This window comes from Carassius auratus, chromosome 38 (genome assembly GCF_003368295.1).
Source record: "Carassius auratus strain Wakin chromosome 38, ASM336829v1, whole genome shotgun sequence".
Lineage (NCBI taxonomy): Eukaryota > Metazoa > Chordata > Actinopteri > Cypriniformes > Cyprinidae > Carassius > Carassius auratus.
Genome location: NC_039280.1, coordinates 10423823 through 10446894, shown reverse-complemented (window position 1 = coordinate 10446894; position 23072 = coordinate 10423823). Strand labels below are relative to the sequence as shown.

General features: G+C 37.4%; 2 protein-coding genes across 3 annotated transcripts; one reads left to right on the top strand and one right to left on the bottom strand.

The window, feature by feature from the left end:
- The first annotated feature begins 276 nt into the window (after nt 1-276).
- On the top strand, nt 277-4342 carry LOC113057021 (interleukin-22 receptor subunit alpha-2). The gene is made up of 6 exons (XM_026224019.1): nt 277-451; nt 605-731; nt 873-1051; nt 1291-1460; nt 2448-2617; nt 2975-4342. The coding sequence occupies exons 1-5, from the start codon at nt 292-294 to the stop codon at nt 2595-2597; spliced, it is 786 nt and encodes a 261-aa protein (XP_026079804.1). The 5' UTR covers nt 277-291; the 3' UTR covers nt 2598-2617; nt 2975-4342.
- Nucleotides 3563-22125, bottom strand: map3k21 (mitogen-activated protein kinase kinase kinase 21). 2 transcript variants are annotated; one of them, XM_026224017.1, is made up of 11 exons: nt 20459-22125; nt 16050-16230; nt 15133-15281; nt 13613-13788; nt 10563-10803; nt 10251-10373; nt 9764-9868; nt 9122-9272; nt 8849-8943; nt 7026-7718; nt 3563-6099 (listed from the first exon to the last, which is right to left on the bottom strand). In XM_026224017.1, exons 1-11 carry the CDS (start codon nt 21219-21221, stop codon nt 5714-5716), a joined length of 3063 nt encoding a protein of 1020 aa, XP_026079802.1. In that variant the 5' UTR covers nt 21222-22125; the 3' UTR covers nt 3563-5713. The 2 variants fall into 2 exon arrangements, with proteins under 2 accessions (XP_026079802.1, XP_026079803.1); XM_026224018.1 differs by lacking the exon at nt 9764-9868 and having other exon boundaries at nt 20459-22124.
- Between the last annotated feature and the right edge of the window lie 947 nt (nt 22126-23072).

Genomic DNA, 23072 nt, shown 5'->3' with positions numbered 1-23072 from the left:
ATCTGTAGTTCCCATCATACTTTGCAAGGGGCTGCATTAGAAGAGTACATTTAGGGAGTGTTTTTAAGTAAAGGGAAAAACATGTGTTTAATGTTTAGTTATGTTGACATTTAGAGGAGTTTCTCTAATGTTTTTGAATTTTTGTGGTTACCATTATGCAGAAAAGTGTGGCCTGTAGGCACTCAATGAATAACTGCAAGTCTAGTGTCAGTCCTGATAGTCTTTTTGTTTGTTCATCATTATATGTATTGTTCCTAATGAAATACATGACTGCTGGATTATGCATGAGCCATGACGTGTGGGAAGACCCAATTTGAGGAAGAACGATACGTATATAAAGGTGTCAGAGTTAAACCACCACAGTGTCATTTATCTGTTAACATGTATACTTTGACTGGACATAAATGCCTGGAACTTGCTTTTGCGATGTCACTTCTCTGTTGGGCAGACTGTAAGTATACCTTGTCTCTTGCACGGACATTTGATGATGGCAACATGTTAATATTTTCAATATTTTCAATAATATCACTGGCAGCCTGCATAAACAATGACCATCAACATGCGCAGTATTTCCATGTAAAGTTTCATTTGTACTGTTTTTAAGGCTCTCCAAAGGATGATTTAGCTCCCCTTGATTTGCAGTTCCATTCTTTGGACTTCAGAAATGTCTTACACTGGAAACATCCACACAAAGCTGTCAAGAACCTGACATATTTTGTTCAGCATAAAATGTAAGCATGCACAAAGTTAAAGTCAAAGAATGTAAATTAAGCTAGGAAAATAACTTGCCAATTATCTGCTTGCACCACCCAAATTGAATCCTCACATTTCTGTAGCTATGAAATGTTTTATGTTGGTGCTCTCTCTTTCAGATACGGAGACAAGGAGTGGACTAACTCTGAACACTGTCAGGGCATCCGGATGCTGGAGTGTGACCTGAGCCAGGAAACGTCCGATCCCAGGGAATGGTACTATGCCAGGGTCCGTTCCTTGTCCTCTGAGGGCTTCTCATCATGGGTCCTTAGCCACAGGTTTTACCCTCAGTGGGAAAGTGAGTATACTCCAACTTTTTTTAATTATGATTTTCTTTGAGGAAAGCTTATAATTCAACACATTTGTCTACATTTGAATTTATTTTCCATCTGTATATGGTTGATTTTGATACGGAGGTGTCAATCCAAGTGGAACAAAGATTGCACAATGTGATTGTGATGGCATAACAGCACACTTTTATATTTGGTTCTTTCTTCCTGTGGAACTTTTCATCAAATAATTTCCTCTTAATTACAGCTAATTACAGCCCACCACAGATAAAGGTGACCGTGACAGGAAGGATCATTTCAGTGCAGATCAGACCTCCGAGGTCACCACTGCGAGGACAGAGGGGCTCTAGGATACCAGTGACAAAACTGCAGAAACTGACATTTAGAATATACCTGATTCACAATGATGTAGAAGAGGTAAGAAAACCCTTGCAGATAAATGTACAAATTCATGGTGTACAGTATATATAGTATATGAAGCCTATGTGATATCAACTATTTAAACAAAATCACATGGTCAAGACTCATGGAAGTTCAAATTATATGCACAGTTTTAGTTCAGTAAACAAAAAGTTCATATTAAAGAACTGTAATGTAAAAAAAAAAAAAATCTTCATTTGTTTTAGCCGGTATAATGTGTTATGTCGTGTGTCGACACAAGAAAATGATTAAATTACCCACACTCATGAAGACTGTGATTTGTCGCCAACTTCTGGTGGAAACATATAACCTGCAGAAATATTTTTAAATCGTTACCGCTAATATTCAATCAGTTTGTCAGGAAGGCGCCAAAACGGAAAGTGGAGTGATAAAACACGCGAGAAGTTCAGCACTTGTATCAGTGCTCTTGTAACGCACCTCGGCCAATCAGATTCGAGGACTGAAACTAACTGTTGAATATTAAAGTTATTGGGTTAGTTCAGCCAAAAATGAAAATGCTGGAATTATTTACTCACGTTCACCTCATTCCAAAACAGCAGGATTTTCTTTCTTCTGTGGAACATAAAATAAAATATTTTAAGAAATATCTTTACAGTGGAAGTCAATGATTACCAACATTTTTTGGCCACCAAGGTTTTCAGAAAATGTTTTTGTGTTCCACTGAAAAATGCCGTAATGCTATTAGTTCATGATTCTGAGAGAGCAAATGACTGTATAAGTTAATTAGCTTGCTGATTGGTTGATACCATTATTTATTGCAATTTGCTAGATTGTAGGAAATAATCTGCATACGAATACTGGCATGCACAAAGCAAATTACACTTTATTTGGTAGAATGTCCAAAATGTTTTGAAATTTTAACAATACTGTCTGGCAGCCTATGCCCTAAATTTACTTTAATTATTATAAATGACTCCAAATTCAGTATGCTAATTCTTCACCAATCCCATCTTTCCCAAATAGGAAGTTTATGAAACAGACAGTTGCTCCAAGGAGCTTGTGATCGAGGGATTACGTCCGAAAACCACCTACTGCCTTCAGGCTGTGTCCGTTACCCCTCGCTCAGGTCACAAAAGCTTACGGAGTCCCAGCACCTGCATCAACACTCACTGAAGGCTTAGTGTCTCCCACAGGTAAGCCTTACGTGACACCTGATATGGCTTCTTTAGTTAGGGAAACACCTGAGATAAATGATGGTGTCCATGACAAGTTTCCGCCTTTGTGCTTTCTCCAAGTTGCCTCCCAGGTTTTGATGGTTGGTATACAAAAAGACTCCAAAGTGAGCACAGACACGCTACTTGTTATTCGAGACAGAGATAGCACTCTTGAGAGACCCTCCAACCACCTTAAGATAAATTAGAGCGATTGTCGTCTTTGCAAAGAGTTTCAGTTCCGAGAATTTTGAGCACATACAAGATGCACATGTATTTTTATAGTATTCATATTATTTCTGGTTTCAATTATAACATTTCTGTTTTATCTGCCTGCAGGGTGAAGCTGCTTCTGGACCTTTGTTCAACGTGAAAATTACACGCATACACTACATAGCGGAATGTCTGTAATTTTTCACCAAGGTCATGTCTACTATAAGACTCTTAGACAGGCTTTGCCTTTAGGTTACATTAAAGCTGAAGTGTGTAATTTCTGCACCACTAGCACAATCACCATCAGCAAAATAATGACTGTTTACACACAGGTTTCCTAAACCCTCATCTTTCATTGGGTGGACAAAGAAAAAGTGCCACCCTAAAAACACACCACTGGTTTGAGCTAACAGCAGTGGAAAGTATTTACACTTTTTTTTTCTCTCTCTCTCTCAGGGAAATCAACAAATGGCTTACTTGAAGATATTTAGTATTAAGTTTTTTTTTTATTATTATTATTAAAATATACACACATTTCAGCTTTAAGGCTAATGACTGTTAAAATTAAACCATGAACTATTGTCACTTTTAGGGCTGGGAACTGAACACCAGACAGTAGTTTAATGTTGTGTTAAAGTGTTGGAACTCAAGAAATATAAAACAAATGACTGAAAGTAAAACTAAATAAATTATGAAAGAAAAACAATGCTTAAATGTTGTATAAAGTATTTATTGGTCACTTGTGTACAGTAAAATAGTAGAATTTGATATAAATGAGATGATTCTGGGCTCAGCCCTTTTTTCTTTGAGCCCTCCTGGAGCAAATAACCAGTCCACATCAGAACAGAACAGCTTTTTACATTAAACTGGTCACATGGGTAAAACATCGGATACAAACAGAGCTCAATACAACATACACTAAAGAGCAAAACCAGTAAAACTATTAGCAGTGCATGTGTACCATGTAACAATCTAGCAAAACCGTTTCGCAATCCAAGACTTCAACTTTGGTGAGAACATAAATCTTCTGTTTTCTGTCATTTACACATCTGCGTCCTTCACATTCAGAAATTGGTCTAAATAAAACTGCTTTAAAAGTTTGATCTCTGCAGTTCTCCCTTAATAGGAGAAATGATTGTGCTTAGACAATAACATCAGATGAATTCCTTAAAAACAGGAATCATATTATTACTTCATCTATTAATGATCTTTGCAAGACATAAAAAGGAGGCACCACAATGTCTCTCCAAGTCCTTTGTTCTTCTGAATCCTAATGTGCAGTTGTCTATCTAAACTAACAGTACTCATTATTATGCTTTAATACAATAACAGCGTAAATGTAATGAACAATCATCATGACTCGAAAATTCCAGTGCTACAAAACATATTTTGTTCTTCTTTCTTCAAAACAGCACCACATAATGGGTGTCAGTGTGAAAACCTCTCATTATTTCTGGAAAAAAAAAAAACACAGTACATTTATGCTGACGGAAATAATGACAGTAAATAATCATAATCCCTACTATAACAACCTTTTCAAATACTGAGCTGTTTCTCAAACACATCTTCTCCAATTAGAAGATGAGAGTATTTCATCTGACACCCTATAACATACTCTGTAGTACATTTCAAATCACAGTCTCCACAGATACAAAACAATACTTTATAGGACTCGGAGAAAGTGGAAAAGCAAGTTACTCTACTTAAGTACAAAATAGACAATGAACATGTTAATAAGTCTTTTACACAGGGTCATGACTGAGAAAACAGTTTGAATATATAAACTGACAGTTAAAAAAAAAAAAGCATTTGGGTTTTGCAGAATCACTTAAACAGTTAAAATTAAACAGTTCAAGCACCAAGTCCTGATTTAAGATTACATGATCAATTATAAACATTCTGCTTTAAATTCTGTGCACCTACCGAAGCGTAAAACTCAAAATCAAGCTACTCAGAAGGTAAGGGTTTTTAAATAGCATCCTGGTGCTTGATGAATCTAGTAGTTCAATTCATCTTTGTAGGTTTTGTATAGAATGGAATGATTTGTAAATAATAGCAACACTGATAGACACTTAATTCATTTATCACTATTTGGCAGCATACTGCGATATCTATATATACTTCTGCTATGAAACCTAAAAAGCTACAGGCATGTGTAGACCTCTAAAAGACATAATTAGATCCAATGCATCTGACTTAAAGCTAAAAAAGGAGATAGTCTCATATATGGTTCCTCTCCAATATAACTTTAGGAAAAAATTATGCAAAAAAAAAAAAAGTAGGAATCATTTTCTAATAGGTCATAAAAGACAAACCCTGAAAATGTAATATATTAGTACAGGAAAAATAAAGAGCTATGTAGAGAACTGCACTGTTTGAGCTGGCAATTGAGGTCTGTTAGTTTGGTCAATCACATTAGCTAAGCCACTTCATCTGTAGAACTATTATTATTTATATAAACACTGTGGGCCCTGTTTATGCCTTTCATATGACATTACGGGATACAAAATAAAATGACAAAACTGCCTGAACACTTAAAAAATCTGTAGTTTCTAACAGAATCTGAGATCTTGTTCATCAATGTAAAAGGTTTATAAATCATGTCACTTTGTAAAAATCTACAAACCAGCGATTCTACTGTAAATTCAGTGGAATGTTGATCATTCACTTCATATTAAATTACATATCAAAAGTAAACAGCATATAAATAAAAATACCACAGAATATCTCCAGCAGCAATGGCTCAAATATTGATCAAAGGCCATGATGTTAATCTTGGGGGAAAAATTCAAACAACAACTAAATGTCATGTTGAACACACAGATTCAAACCAAAGGTAAGACTGTGTTCCAGATGCAGCTTATTTCAGGATAAAAACTCTTTCTCCAGTTCAAAGACAGACGGTCGACTTGGTGTGCTCTGTATTCGACAGAGGGGAACCGTGCAGTCTCGTTTTTGACCCTCTGTGTCCATGTCCAGCAAAGAGCAGCCCATTTTGACCTCTGAGGGGAGGACCATGTCTAAGTTTTGTGCACTCTTCTCCCCAGAATAGTGCCCAAGAGAATAGCTCTTATTACGGCTCTTTAGTAGACCCCAGGAGTGAGGTTTGCTTCTTAGGGAGAGCGGCCTGTGTCTAGATGCTGATTCTCTGGAGGCTTGCTTCTCTTGAGCAGGCTCTCTGTCAGCTTTCTTTTTCAGGGAAGTGGTAGAGGACTCAGCTGGACTAATCTGGGAGTTACTGCTGCCATTAACTTAAAAAAAAAAAAAAAGTAACATTAATAAACAATTTTTGAAACCAAAGCTTCAGTGTCATGGGTTAATCCAGCAATGAGCGGGGTAAAACCTGGAAACTTTTTTGTAATCCTATAAACCAGCAACCTAAATTAAATGCACTAAAGATAAACAACATATTGCTAATCAGCTGATATACATATATATTTAAATTATATGTGATATATATGTGTTTAAATGCTTTAATTACCTTGCCCTGATACTACTGAGAGTTTAATTTCCCATACTCATTTCAAACTACTTTATATTTAGAAAATTTAAATTATATATATTTTATAGAATATAGATTTTATGAACAACATAATAATGTACAAATATTTAGATAACATTTAAGCCTATTAAAAAATTCAATAAAAACATTTTTTTAGATGACAGTAAAGTTATGTATAATGTATTAGTTGTATTTGATGTATTAGATGACAGCAAAGGTAATCTAAATATAAATATGTGTTTATCAGCTAATATTAAAGAGTTTAAAAAATCTATCTGTACTGGTTGATATTCAGTGTTTCACTTGACAATCATTTTTCATCTAATTTTTATTCAATCTTAAAAAAACTAAAATATTCATAGTTTAAATTATAATGATGTGAGGTCAATATTCGTTTGTAGAATTTTAAATAAGATTTCATACATGCATACATACACATACATATACACATATATACATATACATATATATATACATATACATATATATATATATATATATATATATATATATATATATATATATATATATATATATATATATATATGTGTGTGTTTTACATTATTTTGACAAAATGGTATACAATTTTAATATGGCCATTTATCAGTTATAAGAATCAATTATTATACGATCATTAAAAAAAAAACAACAACAACAAAACAACACATTACTTACTGGTCTGACAGACAGCAGGGCTGGACTTCTTTCTCCTAAGCCGAGAGCTGGAGCCAGAAGGATGATCTTGTAGAGGGGCTGAGGGAAGAATGTCACTAGTGCCTATTTTCTGAGGTGGCTGGGAATTCCTAGCTGGAGTCTCGTTCACTATGTTATACCCAGTCCCCTCAAAATCTGACTGCAGGAGGCACTTGGTGGAGTTGCACTCAGAAATCGATGACATGGCGAGTAGATTTACGGGTCCCGGGGTAACCTCATCCTTGCGTGAGCGGCCACCGGGGGGGCTGGTGCTGCGGCGGAAGCGGGTTGCACGCTGAAACAGGCCCTCTCGTTTTTTCTTTTCCTCACGTGGCTCTGGTTCCTCATTAGCAGCACCCTTACAAACCTCCCGCAGGTCCAAGCCGAAGGCGACAGATGCCAGGATGGAGGCACAGCCGTAGAGAACAGCGTCTGTGCGCCGGCGTGTGGTGGTGCGCTTCAGGCTGTTGGTGGGTGTGTGCTGCGGTGTGGTGCTGGTGGAACTGGTGGAGGTTGCTGGGTCCTCCTGGCTCTCACTTCCACCAGCCGGCCCCTGGCCATCCCCCTGTTCATCTTTCCACAGAGGTAGATCAATATACACCTGGTTGGGGAACTTGAGTTGCTTTGGTTTGTTGTCAGATCCATCAGCAGAGCACACTTCATCTTTATCGATTCCTGGAAGAACAACAAGCTAAAAAAGTTAACAGCTAAAGTTTAGGGGTGGTAATAAAAAAAAAAAAAAAACACTTAATCAGCAAGGGCTCATTAAAATGGTCAAAAGTTTTCACAAAAATATTAAGCAGCACAACAATGATAATTAAAAATAAAATTAAAAGCCAAATTAGCATATTAGAATGATTTGTGAATGATCATGTGACAATGAAGAGACTGGAGTAAAGGCTGCTGAAAATTCAGCTTTGCCATCACAGGACTAATTTACATTTGTGAAGAGTATTTCATAATTTTACCGTTTTGATATGTTTTTGATTAAATAAATGCAACCTTGAGGAGGATACAAGACTAAAAAAAGGATTTTACACTAAAACAATACATAAATAGGTGAATAAAAGACAATTTGGAAACAAGATGGATAGAAACAAGATTAGACAATCTAAAAGTGCAGATATATTAATTTTGCAGATATTAGTTGTTAAATTAATTCACCAAAATAGAGCAGAACACAGGAAATAAATGGGTGCCGAGACAAGTCTCCTCCGACACCCTAAACAGCACTATCTGAGGTCAGTCACTCACTGTGGTGTCCAAAACCATAGGGGATATTATCGAGTGCACTCATTTAATCCCATAATGCAACGACTAGAGAATACCCAAAATGCACTGTGAATGTCTTGCCTAATACCTTTCCACATCTCGCCTGAGGATGGCGCCTGTAGCTGAATCATGACTCTCTAGCTCAATATGATTCCGGTATAAATGTATTTTTACTTGATCATTAAATAGTTTAATTAAGGTTTATACAAGCTAGTTTCCATGACAGAATTTAAGAATCATCTCTACTACTGGAGCTGCCAGTTTGCTAAGTTTCAAACGATTATTAAACATCAAGTACAAATTATGCAGAAGCGGCAGCCCCCTGGTTCACTAAGAGTCTGGACTAATAAACTGGACTAGATTATTGGGCTAAAATAAGGAATAGTGAACGAGGGTATGGGGTGGGGGGGCATTTCAAACACAACAGGTGATTCATGTCATGTTCTCTGTAACATGATTAAAAGATTCAACAAACAGCGATGAAAACGGAGCACATGGAAAAAGTAAACGGAAGATGAGTCTTCTTTACATACCCTGCTCTGCAAATAATGCGGCCAATGGAACAGATTTCTGGGACTTCATTAGACTAGTGGACCAGGGACTGCTTCCATCTGAGAGAGGACGAACTCTAAAGACAACATGACAGTGACACCCACAATTTATAACTAATTAGAACACATCCGAATCATCAGATTTACTGATTCATTACAAAGGAAACATACATTACACTCTTAAATCACACTAAAAAAGCTTTAAAAAAAATAATAAAAAAAAGACGACCACAAGAAAATAAACACTTTTCTAACCTTTCAGCACAGTTTCCTCTTTCCTTGGTCTGCACAGAGCTTGGCCCCCATGTGCGGCCCTTCTTCTTAAAACCTTTCTTAACATCTTCAAACTCCTCAGGTTTGTAATTGGTGCTTCGACCCCATGTCCTGTTGCTCTCGTCCAGGGTCACTAGAGGTGAAGATACAAAGAATTTGAAACAGAATTGCTAATACTAACAGAAACGGTCTTAACTGACAGTGGCAATATGTGTTACACCACAGACTGAGATTCAATATATTAGTCCTTCACAGCAGAGCGGCAATAGTTTTTTTAGTGAATAAAGGCAACCTCCACCACCCAAGCCAGCAACACAAGATTGAATTCCGAATTATTCATAAGTGTTAGATCATTACAATCATTCTCTAAAGTGGTTAATGGAGTTTCAGGAAGATCATTGGGTTCAAGGTCAACCCAAATGTACTTGATCCCCAAAGGCAGTGAAAGCAAACTCCTTACAAACCATTAAAACTTCAAAAGCATCAAGCAATGTGTTATGACAATCATTTGTATCCCAAAGTCATCAAAACAAATGAGATGCTGCAGAGCAGTAGTGATCAGGAATCACACCAACACACAGTTACAAGGGGTGGCTTTGTCTCACAGGACCATAATGTCCTTGCCTTTCTTCCTAAAGCCGCTAGGAGGTTTACACTCGCTTGTGATATCCACATCCTGGTGATACACAAACATACTGCCCCTTCCACTAGTGCCACGTGGGTGGCTCACTGACGGGAAGAAAATATGTTACAAACGTTTGACAGGCATAGGATTTAGACTGGCAATGAGCTTGATGGGTTTTTTCATAATACTTAGTTGCTCACAACTGAATTGATTAGTGCGACTGTCTTCACATGATTTATTTTTACTGGATTGAAACTGGCAAACATTTAACCAGAGAAGAGATATGGGCCATTCTCTATATTAGCTAACGACAATAATGTTTGCTTGAATTTCAGTTTCTTTTTCAGTTTCCTGTAGGAAGATAAATGAGGGAACTTCCCTTTAAAATAAAGAATGAAACCTAAACCTACTTGCAAACAGCAATGTCTTTTTTTTTTTTTACTAGTACATTTTAAAATAGCAATGTGTAAAACAGTAGGCCCTTACACTGAATGGCTCGGAGGCGAGGGATCAGTGTAGGGCTGCTGGGAGGGCTGGAGTTGGTGCTGTTGAGACTTCTTCTCTTGTCCATAGTCGGAGAGGCCTGAACTGTGATTTTATGCTGAAAATCTGTTCGAGACAACACAAATAAGGTTTATCCCTTAGTAGTGTTTAAATCACTTTAAACATTTCTACGTCAGCCACAGTAATATTTCTCACATGACCTCCTTCACAACCGTAATACATAAGAAAATCAGTAAACAATCATGATAAACTATTTATCGAGAGACATTAATGTAATATTCATACAGCTCTAACCTGAGGGTAAGCTGATGCGGTTGCCATCTTTGAGCTTGAGCCGGCTGCGTTTGAACTTGCCCTTTCGTTTCTTAACATTGGGCTTGTCCTTGTTGAGTTGGAATATGAGGATGTTGAGCTCCCGCTCGAGCACATTAATTTCCCGCTCGGCCAGCTGCTGTTCCCTCCTCTTCAACAGCTCTTCTTGAGACTTCTGCTGAAGGGCTGCTCGCGTCAGCTCCTCCTCACGTGAACGGAGCTCCTGTTGGTGTGAAGAACATTCGTGATCAAGTACATAGAAGACAAATCTATAAACATTTCATCCAAACATGACATAATGATGGGGAATAATGACAGAATTTCCTTTTTAATTGAACAATTCCTTGAAATTATGACAAAATAAACTATGGCCACTTATTTTGATATACCGAACCACTGCCTAGGGAAGCAAAACTGAACAGTTCTCATGTTTATGACTCTTCTAAGAAAAAAAAATAATATATATATATATATATATATATATATCTCCGTGGTATGAATGGCAGTTTCGCTTCCTTTGGCCTTGGAGGCCAGAGCTCAGATTCCTCTCTGCTTTAAACAGCTCATTCAGATCAGACCTCTTTTCTTGGTTTTACCCTTGAGCACCACAAACATATAATGTGAGACCTGTGAGTGAGTTATTCATAAAATCACAAATACCTCAAATCTGCTTGTTCTGTCATTCTCTACATTCCACTTTTGCTCTGACTTACTTGAAGATGGCAAATGGATATTCTGCCTTTTGGTTAAAAGAATCAATCACCTTTATGATTAAGTTAGTTTACTTCTTCAAATCTTTTGAACAGAATAATCCGCATGTATAAAACTTGCAGGCAGAATTGTTAAGCTTTTATCAAAACAGTTTTCCGGCCACATGGAGTAAAGCCGTTTGGCCTAATCTCTTATGAATAACTTCTGTAAGAAGCTTTGGGGCAGTCTGCCAAGAAACATACTTGTGCAGATGATTTAGACAATTCATTTATGAATGAACAATTTGTTAATTTACTAGCAAGGAAAAGTTTTGTGCATGACGTAACAATGAAAATATTTATGTGAGAAGACTTTACTTGCAGCAGTGGAAAAATTAACTGATCAAGAATGTATGTGGAACAATGTCACAGCTTCTACATGATGTTTTAGCTGACTTGCAGGAAATGGCATTCTTGATCAACCAACGGCAAAACCTTTTCAACATAGCAAGCTGTTAGGACTGGAAGCAGCTTATCATATTAACCAACTTATTGAACGCTTAAGGCCATTTCATTGGTAATAGATGGCTATAAGTAGGGATGCACTGGTTGACCGGCCATGAATCAGTTTTTGCTTAAAATATACAATCGGATGGTTTTTGGTCTTTTTTCGGCTGATTTTTCTTGAAGTGCACCCACATGCACAGGCTACATTGTAATCATTCGCTATAATGTCATTTGTGTGGAAGTATTTTGAAATCTGTGCACAGGAAACAGGCAGCCGTTCAGCAGTGGTAGTGCAGAGCTACATGTCTGAGGCACACACAGCAGGAAGAGCTGTTAGTGTACTGGCGCACAAATAAGAGCCCCTTTCCCTGCGCGAGCAGACTGTACCTGTCCGCGCCCTGCACAAGCGGAGACAGTGAAGGGATGTTCAGCGCAACTTCTCGCGTGTTGGATGAGAAACTAAATTGAAATAAACTGTGACAAAACTGAAATCCTTTTTTTTTTTTTTGTAAAGTAGAACTTGCATACACATTTGAAAAGCCAAAAGTAAACGTCAGTTCCTTATAGGATGATTATTTTTTACCTTAAAACTACATTGATTTAATATGATTTAAAAATCACCTGCTGTAGTCATTGAAAAAATAAAAATAATGTTTACGAATAAAACAAAGATGCAAAGTGTTTCATTCATCCAATTAAAAATATAATTTGGTTAATGATTCACATCTATTATTTTTAACTTAAGCCAATAGTTATTTATTTGTCATCGGCTAAAGTAAAAAAAAAATATATAGATGTGAATCATCACCCAAATTTTTTTTTAATTGGACGAATGAAACACTTTGCATCTTTGTTTTATTCGTAAACATTATTTTATTTTAACATTTTGGAATTATTTATATAGTATACTTGAATGTAGTATATAGTATATATAGTATACTTGAATGTAGGCTACTTACTGTGCAGTTACTGCCGTTAATTTCAGATGGTTATGGTTATTGTTTTCAATAGCCAAAAGACAGTTTGGCCTATTAATTACCAAATAAACATCTTGTTTATGCATTATTTCTTTCTTTCTTGTTTGTTGCTTAATAAAAAATAAAAAAACGGTTCTGGAATCGGACAGTTTGCCATATATATATATATATATATATATATATATATATATATATATATATATATATATATGGGCGCTTGTCTGAAGTTTAAAATCATTGGTTAACCATAAGCCAATCACATAACGTTTTGTTATGACGCGTGTTATTCGCCACCTCAAACTTCCACTGCAAACACAGGTATGAAATTATCGCCTTGCTCATTTTTGCAGCATACCTTTGGCCTTTCAAGTTTCTTCCTAACAATCGGTAACGGTTGATAAATTTAACTTTTCCCAAAACATGTCGGGAGTAGGGCCACATCACCACCTCCATTAAAAATGTGAAACAAACACTCTTCTTCAGTTGGCACATCCTGTGTCTCCATGTTTATTTACGCTTTCCCTAACCTAAACTACAATCCTAAATTCGGCACTTAACATCTAAGTCACGGCTCTCAGCCTGCCCTCTGTTCGTTGATTGGATTGTTTTTGAGCCAGACGAAAACTGGGAGATAGTTCGCTATCTCAAACGGAGTACAGAAGCAAACTGAAATTTAGCGGAAGTACGAAGTCTGACATAGTCAGGATATATAAGAGGACAAATTCAACCAAATACAGCTATCCTGTTAAAATCTGTAATAAACCCTGAAAACAAAATAGGTCCACTGTCTTATTACAAAACCATGTAAAACCAGTTCAGAAATAGACAAGCCAACAAAATCTTAACAAAATCAACTGACCTTTTCTTTAGTGCGAAGCTCATCAAACATTTCTTGAATCTCCACTCTCCAGTCTTCCTGCATTGAGTGGAAGGAGTCCTGCGGCATGGTGGCCATCACAGCCTCCTCTATGGCAGTCAGCTGCTCCAAGATGGAAGCAAAGGATGGACGGATGTGGGGATCCTGATCCCAGCATTCTAGAAGCACAAAATCTGTTAGAATCTATCTATTGGTTATCATCACAATGTTCTTTCAATTGCTTATTGCAGTGGGACTTGTTAACACTCAAGCCCTGTAAACGCCACCAGCAACACACAGTAACATGATCCCATTCATGTCAATAGAGAGCTGCCGATTTAGGCAAAGTAGGCTATGGCACAACAAATTTGAGAAATGTTTAACTTTATGCAAATTACAAGCATCTTTCAGGTCAGGAACAACATCCAATAGAAATTAAGACTGTGCTAGTGGAGCTTAGATCATCCTTTTTAAGTGCAAGCAACTTCACTGTTCTATATGATTTGTCTGTAAAAACAATGATATTATGGCTGGGTGATATATATAACCATATAATCTTGCGCATCTAGTCTTAAATGGAGCGGCATTTAATAGACAGAGCCGTAGATCACTGACAAGCTACGCAATATCACGTTCATTATCCCAGATGAATCGCCTTCGATAATGAACGTGATATTGCGTAGCTTGTCAGTGATCTACGGCTCTGTCTATTAAATGCCGCTGCATGTAAAAGCAGGTGATGGCGATTTAGCGGTAATCACAGAACCAGATTTATTGACTAGATGCGCATAGTGATATAATTAGATATATCGCCCTAACGGATATAATAATATAATGTGTGGTTGTGTCTGCAGTCTCAGTGAGTTTGATTCATACAATGATTATATAATGCATTGCAATGAGCTGTTTAGCACTGATGCAGTTTGTGCAAAAAAGGTTTCCTATGTATAAATGTTCAGTATTCGAGACAAACTGGTAATTTTTTACAATCAAATGAGAATTTATTGGCAGTACAGACAGTTAAAACTGTATTCTAATTGGTCATTCATCTAGGTAATGATTTAATGAACTAGCACTAAAAAGTAACATCTGCAGGATGTTACTTCTTTAGCGACAAGAAAATACCTAGTCAAATTAGAATATCTATTATATGCAATCTACCAATAAATTAAATTAATGCATTTAGCAGATGCGTTTTTCCAAAACAACTTACAGTGCAATCAGACTAACATTTTTTACCTAACAAGTGTTCCCTGGGAATCGAACCCACAACCTTGTGCTGCTAACGCAATGCTCTACCACAGAATCAGTGACTTAATAACTTTATAGAGTGACCAATAACTTTATAGAATGATAGCACTCACTAGGAACACCCACAAGTGACTTAAAGTGTAAAGACACTGGTCGTGTGAAGGGGCATCAGTGCTCAAACATCAAAAAAAAAATGTCATGGTCATGCAAAAATAACAGTGAACCACTGGATAAACACAGGAGCACCATCAGTGAACTAACAACAGACCTACCCTCCATGAGCTTGGCAAAAGGCTCGGGACAGGTGGATGGAATGGGAAGGGTTAATTTGTTGACAGCCACTCCATAGGCAACTGCCAAACCGTCGATGCCACGGTAAGGAACCTCTCCAGTCAGTAACTCCCAAAGAAGGACTCCATAGCTGGAGAAAGAACAGAATTCATTAGGGAAGTGTCAGTGTGGTATAGACTGAAACCAATCACACCACTGGGCTGACTGAACAGCGCTTATGGAAAATAATAACGAGAATTGGGAAAAACAACGCTCTTGCAATGTCAGGAAAGAAAGAAGAGAGAAGTGAAACCAATCATGTGTTGGCATTCGGTAAGCAATGTTTTACCAAAGTGGCATGATAATGTTTTGAAAAAGATAAGTCTTCACATTTAGCTTTCACAAACAAGGGTAAAAGGGCAGCTGGATCATCACCAAAATGCTGTTCTAATTCAAACTGACCTAAAGTTTCTGTGAACCTAAAAACAAAAATCAACCACTACAAATTCCATATAAGCGGTGCTCCAAAACCTACCCGCCTACATGGGGAGTTTCCTCTAAATGCAATATTTGAATTGAAACAGATTCTTTTAAGTCACTGATTTGGAACACTTCCAACAGAGTTTGGCGCTGGCAACAAAAACAATATTCTAATTTGTGTGTATAGCCACGGCACACAAACATAGGGTAAAATTATGTCAGTACGCAATTACATTAAAAACAATAATTATTATTAATTATTATTATTATTTTAAAAGCTAAAATGATGTCAAAAGGATAATTAACCTGCTTGCATTTTTTGAAAAGCTGGTAGTGTGCCTATGATGCCCTAGTGATTTTGTCTAACCTCAAGTAACTAATTCAATATAATAACAGGCTTTGTGCTCAACATTGCAACTAAGTGAAAATAACAGCTTACCTCCAGACATCACTCCCTTTGGAAAACAGAGAGGACTTGATGACCTCAGGAGCCATCCAGGAATAAGTGCCAGCTGCACTCATTTTGGTCGTTTTGTGCCACTCACGGGCCAGGCCGAAGTCAGTAATTTTCAGGGTTTTTCGACCAATGTCATCATTCTCAATTTTTTCAAGTAATAAAACTTAAAAAAGAAAGAGAAAGGAGAAATGTTTAAGTTATGTGAACTATATTAGAACACTAAACTAACAGACAAAAAAAAAGACAAAAAAAAGTATTGAGTTGGCTGTTCAGATCAACCACTAAGGTATGATGGGAATGTTTTCTACAAGTGAGCCTTAGCCTTTGAGCATTTATGTCAATGAATAACAATACAAGTATGCTAAGAGGACGCTCATATTTCCACTCTTTTATCATGAAGTGGAATCTTCAAGGACAGAGGCCTACATGAAGAACTTTAAGTCGCTCTAGTTTGCCATTCAGTCTCGTACTAAATGACAAACAACATGAGAATGTAGGCCAGCTTGCTTTGAAGTGAGGAACATCCTGAGGTCAGGAGAAGTATTATTTCTCACTGATTCTGTCCTTGACAATTATCCAACTTGAGACCTTTATCAACACCAGTATGTAATAAACAGTGTTGATAACTACGTCTGATTAATCTGAACTTGACTCCCTTTCCATTACGACCTGAGGGGGTAACTAAGTATTCTTTTTTTTTTTTTGTCGTCACATTTCATTAAACATGTTCTAACTTTTCCAGCCTTTAACCAACATAGTGGTGAGGACTGGCCTTGGCTACATTCACAGTTTATGCACTTGTTACATAGAAAGACATTTAGTAAAACATTTTCACATGTTCAGGTATCAGAAATCAATGTTTTATCAAGTATAACAAGACCGAGTAAGCCATCCAATCAGAATTAAGAGTTAAATCTATATTCACAATGAGGAATTTAGTTCCTTTACATTTATCTTAATTTTCTTTAAGTCCATAAACATGCTGTACTTTGCAAATAAAAAGAACCAGACAGTGTCTTTTAAAAGATAAAAGACCTGCATGTTAGAAAATACACATTTAAAATTCACAAATCTTTCATTTTGGGACAAACATGAACACTGGGACTTCATTTCGAACAGGTTTCACCTGTTCTGATGCTTTCAGGTTAATCTCAGCTGTTGGTTTCTATGCACTTTTAGGTTTCCTTTCTATGAAGTAACAACACAACAGTAAACAACTGTTTAAAATGTAATGAAATAACACCCACAAGCTATTACATCAACAGTTTTAATATTTTATAAATTTCAGTAAACCAGTTGGTTGGATATGAATGCGGTCTTATTAATAAAGAAGATCCACTTTTTCTGTGAACCTGCAACACGTTAAATTTTTTTATAAATAAATAAAAATGAAAAACTTAAACTAATAGTGCTTCAAAACAATTCTGCTCTGATTTGCCTCTGCTCTGAAGTCTTTTCTTTTCACAGATTTCTATGGTGTCCGTTTTATAGGGCAGAAAATCATCTTTAGATCATGAGACAATAACCACTGCCTGTAGTATGTTCACCACAGACCCTCTCTATCCCCCCAACATGACCATTGTTCCCTACACTGCCAGTCAGAGAGTGTGTGTGTGTGTGTGTGTGTGTGTATTTTGGGGAGCACACATGCTTGAGATTCCTTAACGTTACACTTCATGTGCCAGAAATGACAAAACACAAAGCACCGTGCCGAGTTTCACAGGGGCTGCTGGCTACAGTTCTGCAATATTCTTTACCCCCAATCAGGGGAAGCTCCCTGTCTTGAAGAGAAAACAGCAGCCATTGAGGAGATTAAAAATAATGAAAATAAGCCTTTCAGGACCAGGAGTCGGGGCATTCTTGGGTTGGCAGTCACCTAGCAACTAGTGCTTGACCATTCCATTGTACAAACTTATGTTAAGCTTCTGCCCCCTCGTTAGCGACATTCCTTTGAGTGAGGTATTAAAAGATTAGGGCACAAAAATATCATTGCACTCACTATTTGCTATATCTCAAAGATACTCAATTGATGAGATAAGCAAAAGTGGGCACTGAGCAAATCTGATTTTATTTCTTACTTTTTGAGAGACTACTATTTAACTTTGTTGTTTGTTTCTTCTTAAAAATGCACCCTCTACCTTTAACCTGCTAATCAATGTACTGCAACCTGAATGGGCAAAGAGTCCCCCATAAGAACACAGCAGAGAGGTTCTGGCTCATGATGGGTGGGTGTCTTGAGAGCAGCACTGAGCAAACACATTATTTTTTCAATTACAGTCAGCAAGCTTCCAGTGTAGTTTGTCACAATCCTGTGGAGAGATGAACAAACGGAGTTGTGTTAACAGTACTGTAGCGTTAACAGCACTGCCGCGCTGAACGGGGGCAGGGAGCCACATTGCGTCTATTGTTGATAGTGGAATGCCGTCTTTTTTATTGTTCTGGATATACGCTGCTAATTTACCAGAGAGAATGACACAGTAATGATAATAATAATGATACATAACGCATTTGCCAAAATCAACTACACTACTATTCAAAATGTTTTTGTTTTAAAATAAGAATCAGGGATGCATTAAATTAACCAAACATAACTGTAAAGACACATTGTGTGTGCGCACCTGTGTAGTGTGTATATATAAACACTGTTCTTTAAACTTTCTATCATTGCTTAAACAAATATTAATAATTGTAAAAAAATTAAAATCAACATTATTGATAAGAAATGTTTCTTGAGCATCAAATCAGCATATTAGAATGATTTCTGAATGATCATGTGACACTGAAGACTGGCGCAATGGCTGCTGAAATATTCAGCTTCTGAATAGATTACATTATCAGGCCAATGTTACCGGCTGATCAAATTTGTACAGGATTCAAGACTATATTTGAGTTTACAGATCTTTGTGAGACTTAGACAAGTTACTCAACTTTAAACACAACATCTGAAATGCCTCAGGTATTGGTTAACCAATGTGTATAGCATACCTGAGGCAGATAAGCATTAGGGTCTTTCCCAACTCCATCTTTGACTAAGAAACATGATAGGACAATCCCATAATCCCTTGTACCTACATAGTATTGTTTTAGAAAAAGAGCAAATATCCTTGTTTTCCATGAAAGTAACTCTCTTTATAAACATCCGTAAAACATGAAGGTTATACATAACAATACTCACCACTAGTCAGTATATATAGAGAGACTTAGTGAACCAATTTTCAGATCAGAGTTTTCTGAACTTTGTCAACAGATAGGTGGTTTCTCAAAGAGCACACAGCTGTTCAAACTCTGACCTCTCAACTTCACGACCTGACCAGGGTCACACTCGTTCAGAAGAAAATAATAAAGTTGTCTGCACAAATAGCCTTGAGGTTAGTGCGTAGAACACAGTGACCTTAGTTTGAGTTTTCACATTAACAGAGCTGAGAGAATATAGTATATAATATATGCATAAGGTGATTATAATATATAAAATTACCCTACGTGAATATACTACATGTATGCTTATATACATAGAATTACTTTTAGGGACTAAAAAACTCTAGTTAAGATTCACTATATATGGCTGTATGTGATTAGACAATGTGTACGCAGATAAAGTTGGATCTATATCAAACTTTATAAACATAACAGTGTGATAAACCAGTTTTTGCTACAAAATAAATGTACATTTATTCATTTAGCAGTTGCTTTTATCTAAAGCTTTAGAAGTTACACAATAGATCAATTTTAGGAAGGCAATAAAATAAGAAATGGCAGCCAAGTTTTAAGTTCATTGTCTAGAATGGTACATGCAAGAACAGGGAGAGATTTAAGAAACCGTGTAAGCAAAGAAGTTTTTTAAATATTTAAAAACTTGCAGCTTAGGTTGCACACTAAGATGAGAAAATACAGAAGTTGCCAGAAGGACTTGGAAGAATCCAGTGTCCTTAACATTAACTACAAAGCCTCCATTCAATCTCAGAGCATCCATCAATTTTATAGCTTTTCTTCTGGGGTTAGATTTCACAAGCTAGTGGCTTCCTTTGAGAATCATATTGCTTTTAGCTAGAAGACAGATTTCACAGTTCTCTACACCACATGCATGTTGCATTAAATACAGTTAAATTGTACATAATCTTCCTAGTTTGAATCTCCCTAGTTGTTCAATGTAAGAGTATAAGGATGAGCATGTGGTGATCTGTTCCCCTCCTTTTGGGTCCAAACACAGGATAATATGGAAAAAGGTTGATGTGCTGATGAGAAGCCTTGTGAACGATTAATGACTAACGTGCTAATTGCTAAAGGAAATATGACAAGTTTGTTTGCGCTTCTACAGTTGAGCAAATACCTGTAATTCTTGGTCAAGATAAGGAGGCATTAATGTTAAGGAGTATGTGGTAACTCTCTCTTACTGTTGCTGGACTTGAGGTCTCGGTGAATAATGGGAACCACGGCCTCCTCGTGGAGATACTGCATGCCTCTGGCGATCTGGACGGCCCAGTTCACGAGGATATGAGGGGGGATCCTCCTGCCCGTCAAAGCGCGGTTCAGAGTCCCTCCTCGGGCATACTCCATGACCAGACAGAGGTTAGGTTCCTCCAAACACACCCCCTCTAGTTTAATAATATTTGGATGTTGAAGCATCGAGAAAAGTTTGGCTTCTTGCCTAACATTGTCTGCAGTCGATTTAATATCCTCGTCGGGGTCGTGTCGAGCTGCCTTCATCGCGACCTCCTGGTCCTTCCAGGTCCCCCGGTAGACTTTGCCAAACCCACCGACACCGATGATTTCTTGTAGAACAAGTTCAGAGAACGGTATCCGGACAGGGGCGGACGGGTCACTCTCGCGAGCATCTACCGCTCTATAAATGGCCGGTTCGTAAGTAACATAATTAGATGGGAAGATGCCCACGCGATGGTTAATTTTACCCGTCCACCAGCCTTCGTCTCCCGAGATGGCAGCGTCTTTAGAGAGGACCTCCACCACGTCTCCTCGCCGCAGGCTGAGCTCGTCCTCCCCGCTGGCCTCATAGTCAAACACCGCGGTCCAAAGCGAGCGGGGACACACGGGGGCAGAGTGAGCCCAAGTCCCCGAGCTGGAGGACTCCGTCCAGACATGGTCTTGGAGGCTCAGGCGCCCCTCACCGTTTGGGAAAACGGCCTGGGGAACATCCATGTCTCGGTGCCTGCAGGAGCACCATAGGGTGCCGTGATGTCAAATCAAAGTAAACTAGTCCTGTAGTCGTATTCCCCAGTGACACATACACACAAAAATCCTAAGACCCCCAGCCAGATCACTTTATATCACTTATGGAGAGTCAGTCAGGTTAAATCCGGCTTAATAGAGGTTAAGGGACGCATTGCTTTGTTTCCACGTAAGCCAGATAACCAGTCTGGGAGTGCGAAGTGCCTCTGAAGCTGGGACATCAGCATTAGCCAGGATACTTGCGACGCTACCTTTATGTTTAATGTTACTTTTGAGAGTAAACGCTACATTATTAGTCTATCGATTTAAACGCAACCAGACATACAAAATAATGTAATCTTTGTAAAAATGAATGTAAACAACATACCTAACCGGGAAAGTCAAGAAAGTTTTCAAGCCGTGAGGCTACAGGTGCAAAGTACCTGCTCATCACAAGCGAATGAATCAAGCTAAATATACACACGATTAATCCACTACCTAAAATAAATCAATAATTAAATTGCTTATCAACATGTGCAAAACCTCCACACAGACACTCGCTGGGTAGTTGAATCACTTTAAACGAGCAGGCTAAAGAGCTATGCTAAGGCGTTAGCTCTCTCCGAAGTTCACAAACTACGTTAGTAACTTAACTGAAGCTCCCAAAAAATCCGCCGACCGCTAAGGACTCGTCGCGCGCGCAGAAGGAAGCCTATCGCAGAATCAGACTTGTGCGCACTTCAGTAATTCACCAGCATTACAAAAACGACGGCTTTCCCCCTCGACTAGATCCAAAGACTTTTTCAGAGCAGCTAAAACTTTGCTTGGTAATGTCTATGGGCGCACCGCCATCGCTCCGCTCCTCCGACTCGACTGACCAGAGGAGAGAAGGAAAAGGTAGACATGGATTGGTTGCAGGGGTTCACGTGATGCTCTACGTGAGTGCAAAACAAAAGTGGGAACTGGGACCTTTTCTTTTTTAAATCTGCGGTGTTATGCTACGTCTGGAGATGTATAATGGAGTCTGATTGTATAAATCAATCAGCTGTACCCTACACTTTACACCATACATTTACAATATTTTAGTATGTAAAGATATGCACCCAACTGGCCTTGATATACAACCCTATATTATTAATAAGCATATAACATACCTGTAATGTTACATTAATGAGATATTTCAAATAAAAAAATTAACCAAGGATACATTCAATTCCCCAAACCCTTAAAAACACTGCAACTGCCTCATCTGATTATAATGAAATATATATACATATACATATATATGTTGGACATAAAATCAGCAACATGTAAAAATATTTTTGGGAAACTGAAGAATATATAGCTAACACGTTTAAATACTTTATACATTTATATTCCCATTATATTCCTCTGCGGCCAATGAAAGTTGTTAGTTTTAAGTCTGGCCTTTATAATATTGTGTATATCTATATCAATTAATTTACATAGCCTATACTTTATGGCATCTAAAGCAAATCATTACAAATTATCACAATCTATAATATCCACATTCCCTTGCATAATAGTTTATAGCATATCGGTACACACACACACACACACACACACACACACACACACACACACACACACACACATATATATATATATATATATATATATATATATATATATATATATATATATATACAAAACATTAAAAAATGAATTCCTTTAGTACTGGACTTCAGAAGCAACATAAATACTTACATCCGTCTCTTAATGCATAAATATAGTCTAATGTCTATTGTGTATTTTTATTTATTTATTATTCACTTAATTTCTATACTCTTTTATTTTTGATTCACCTAATTCTGACAAATG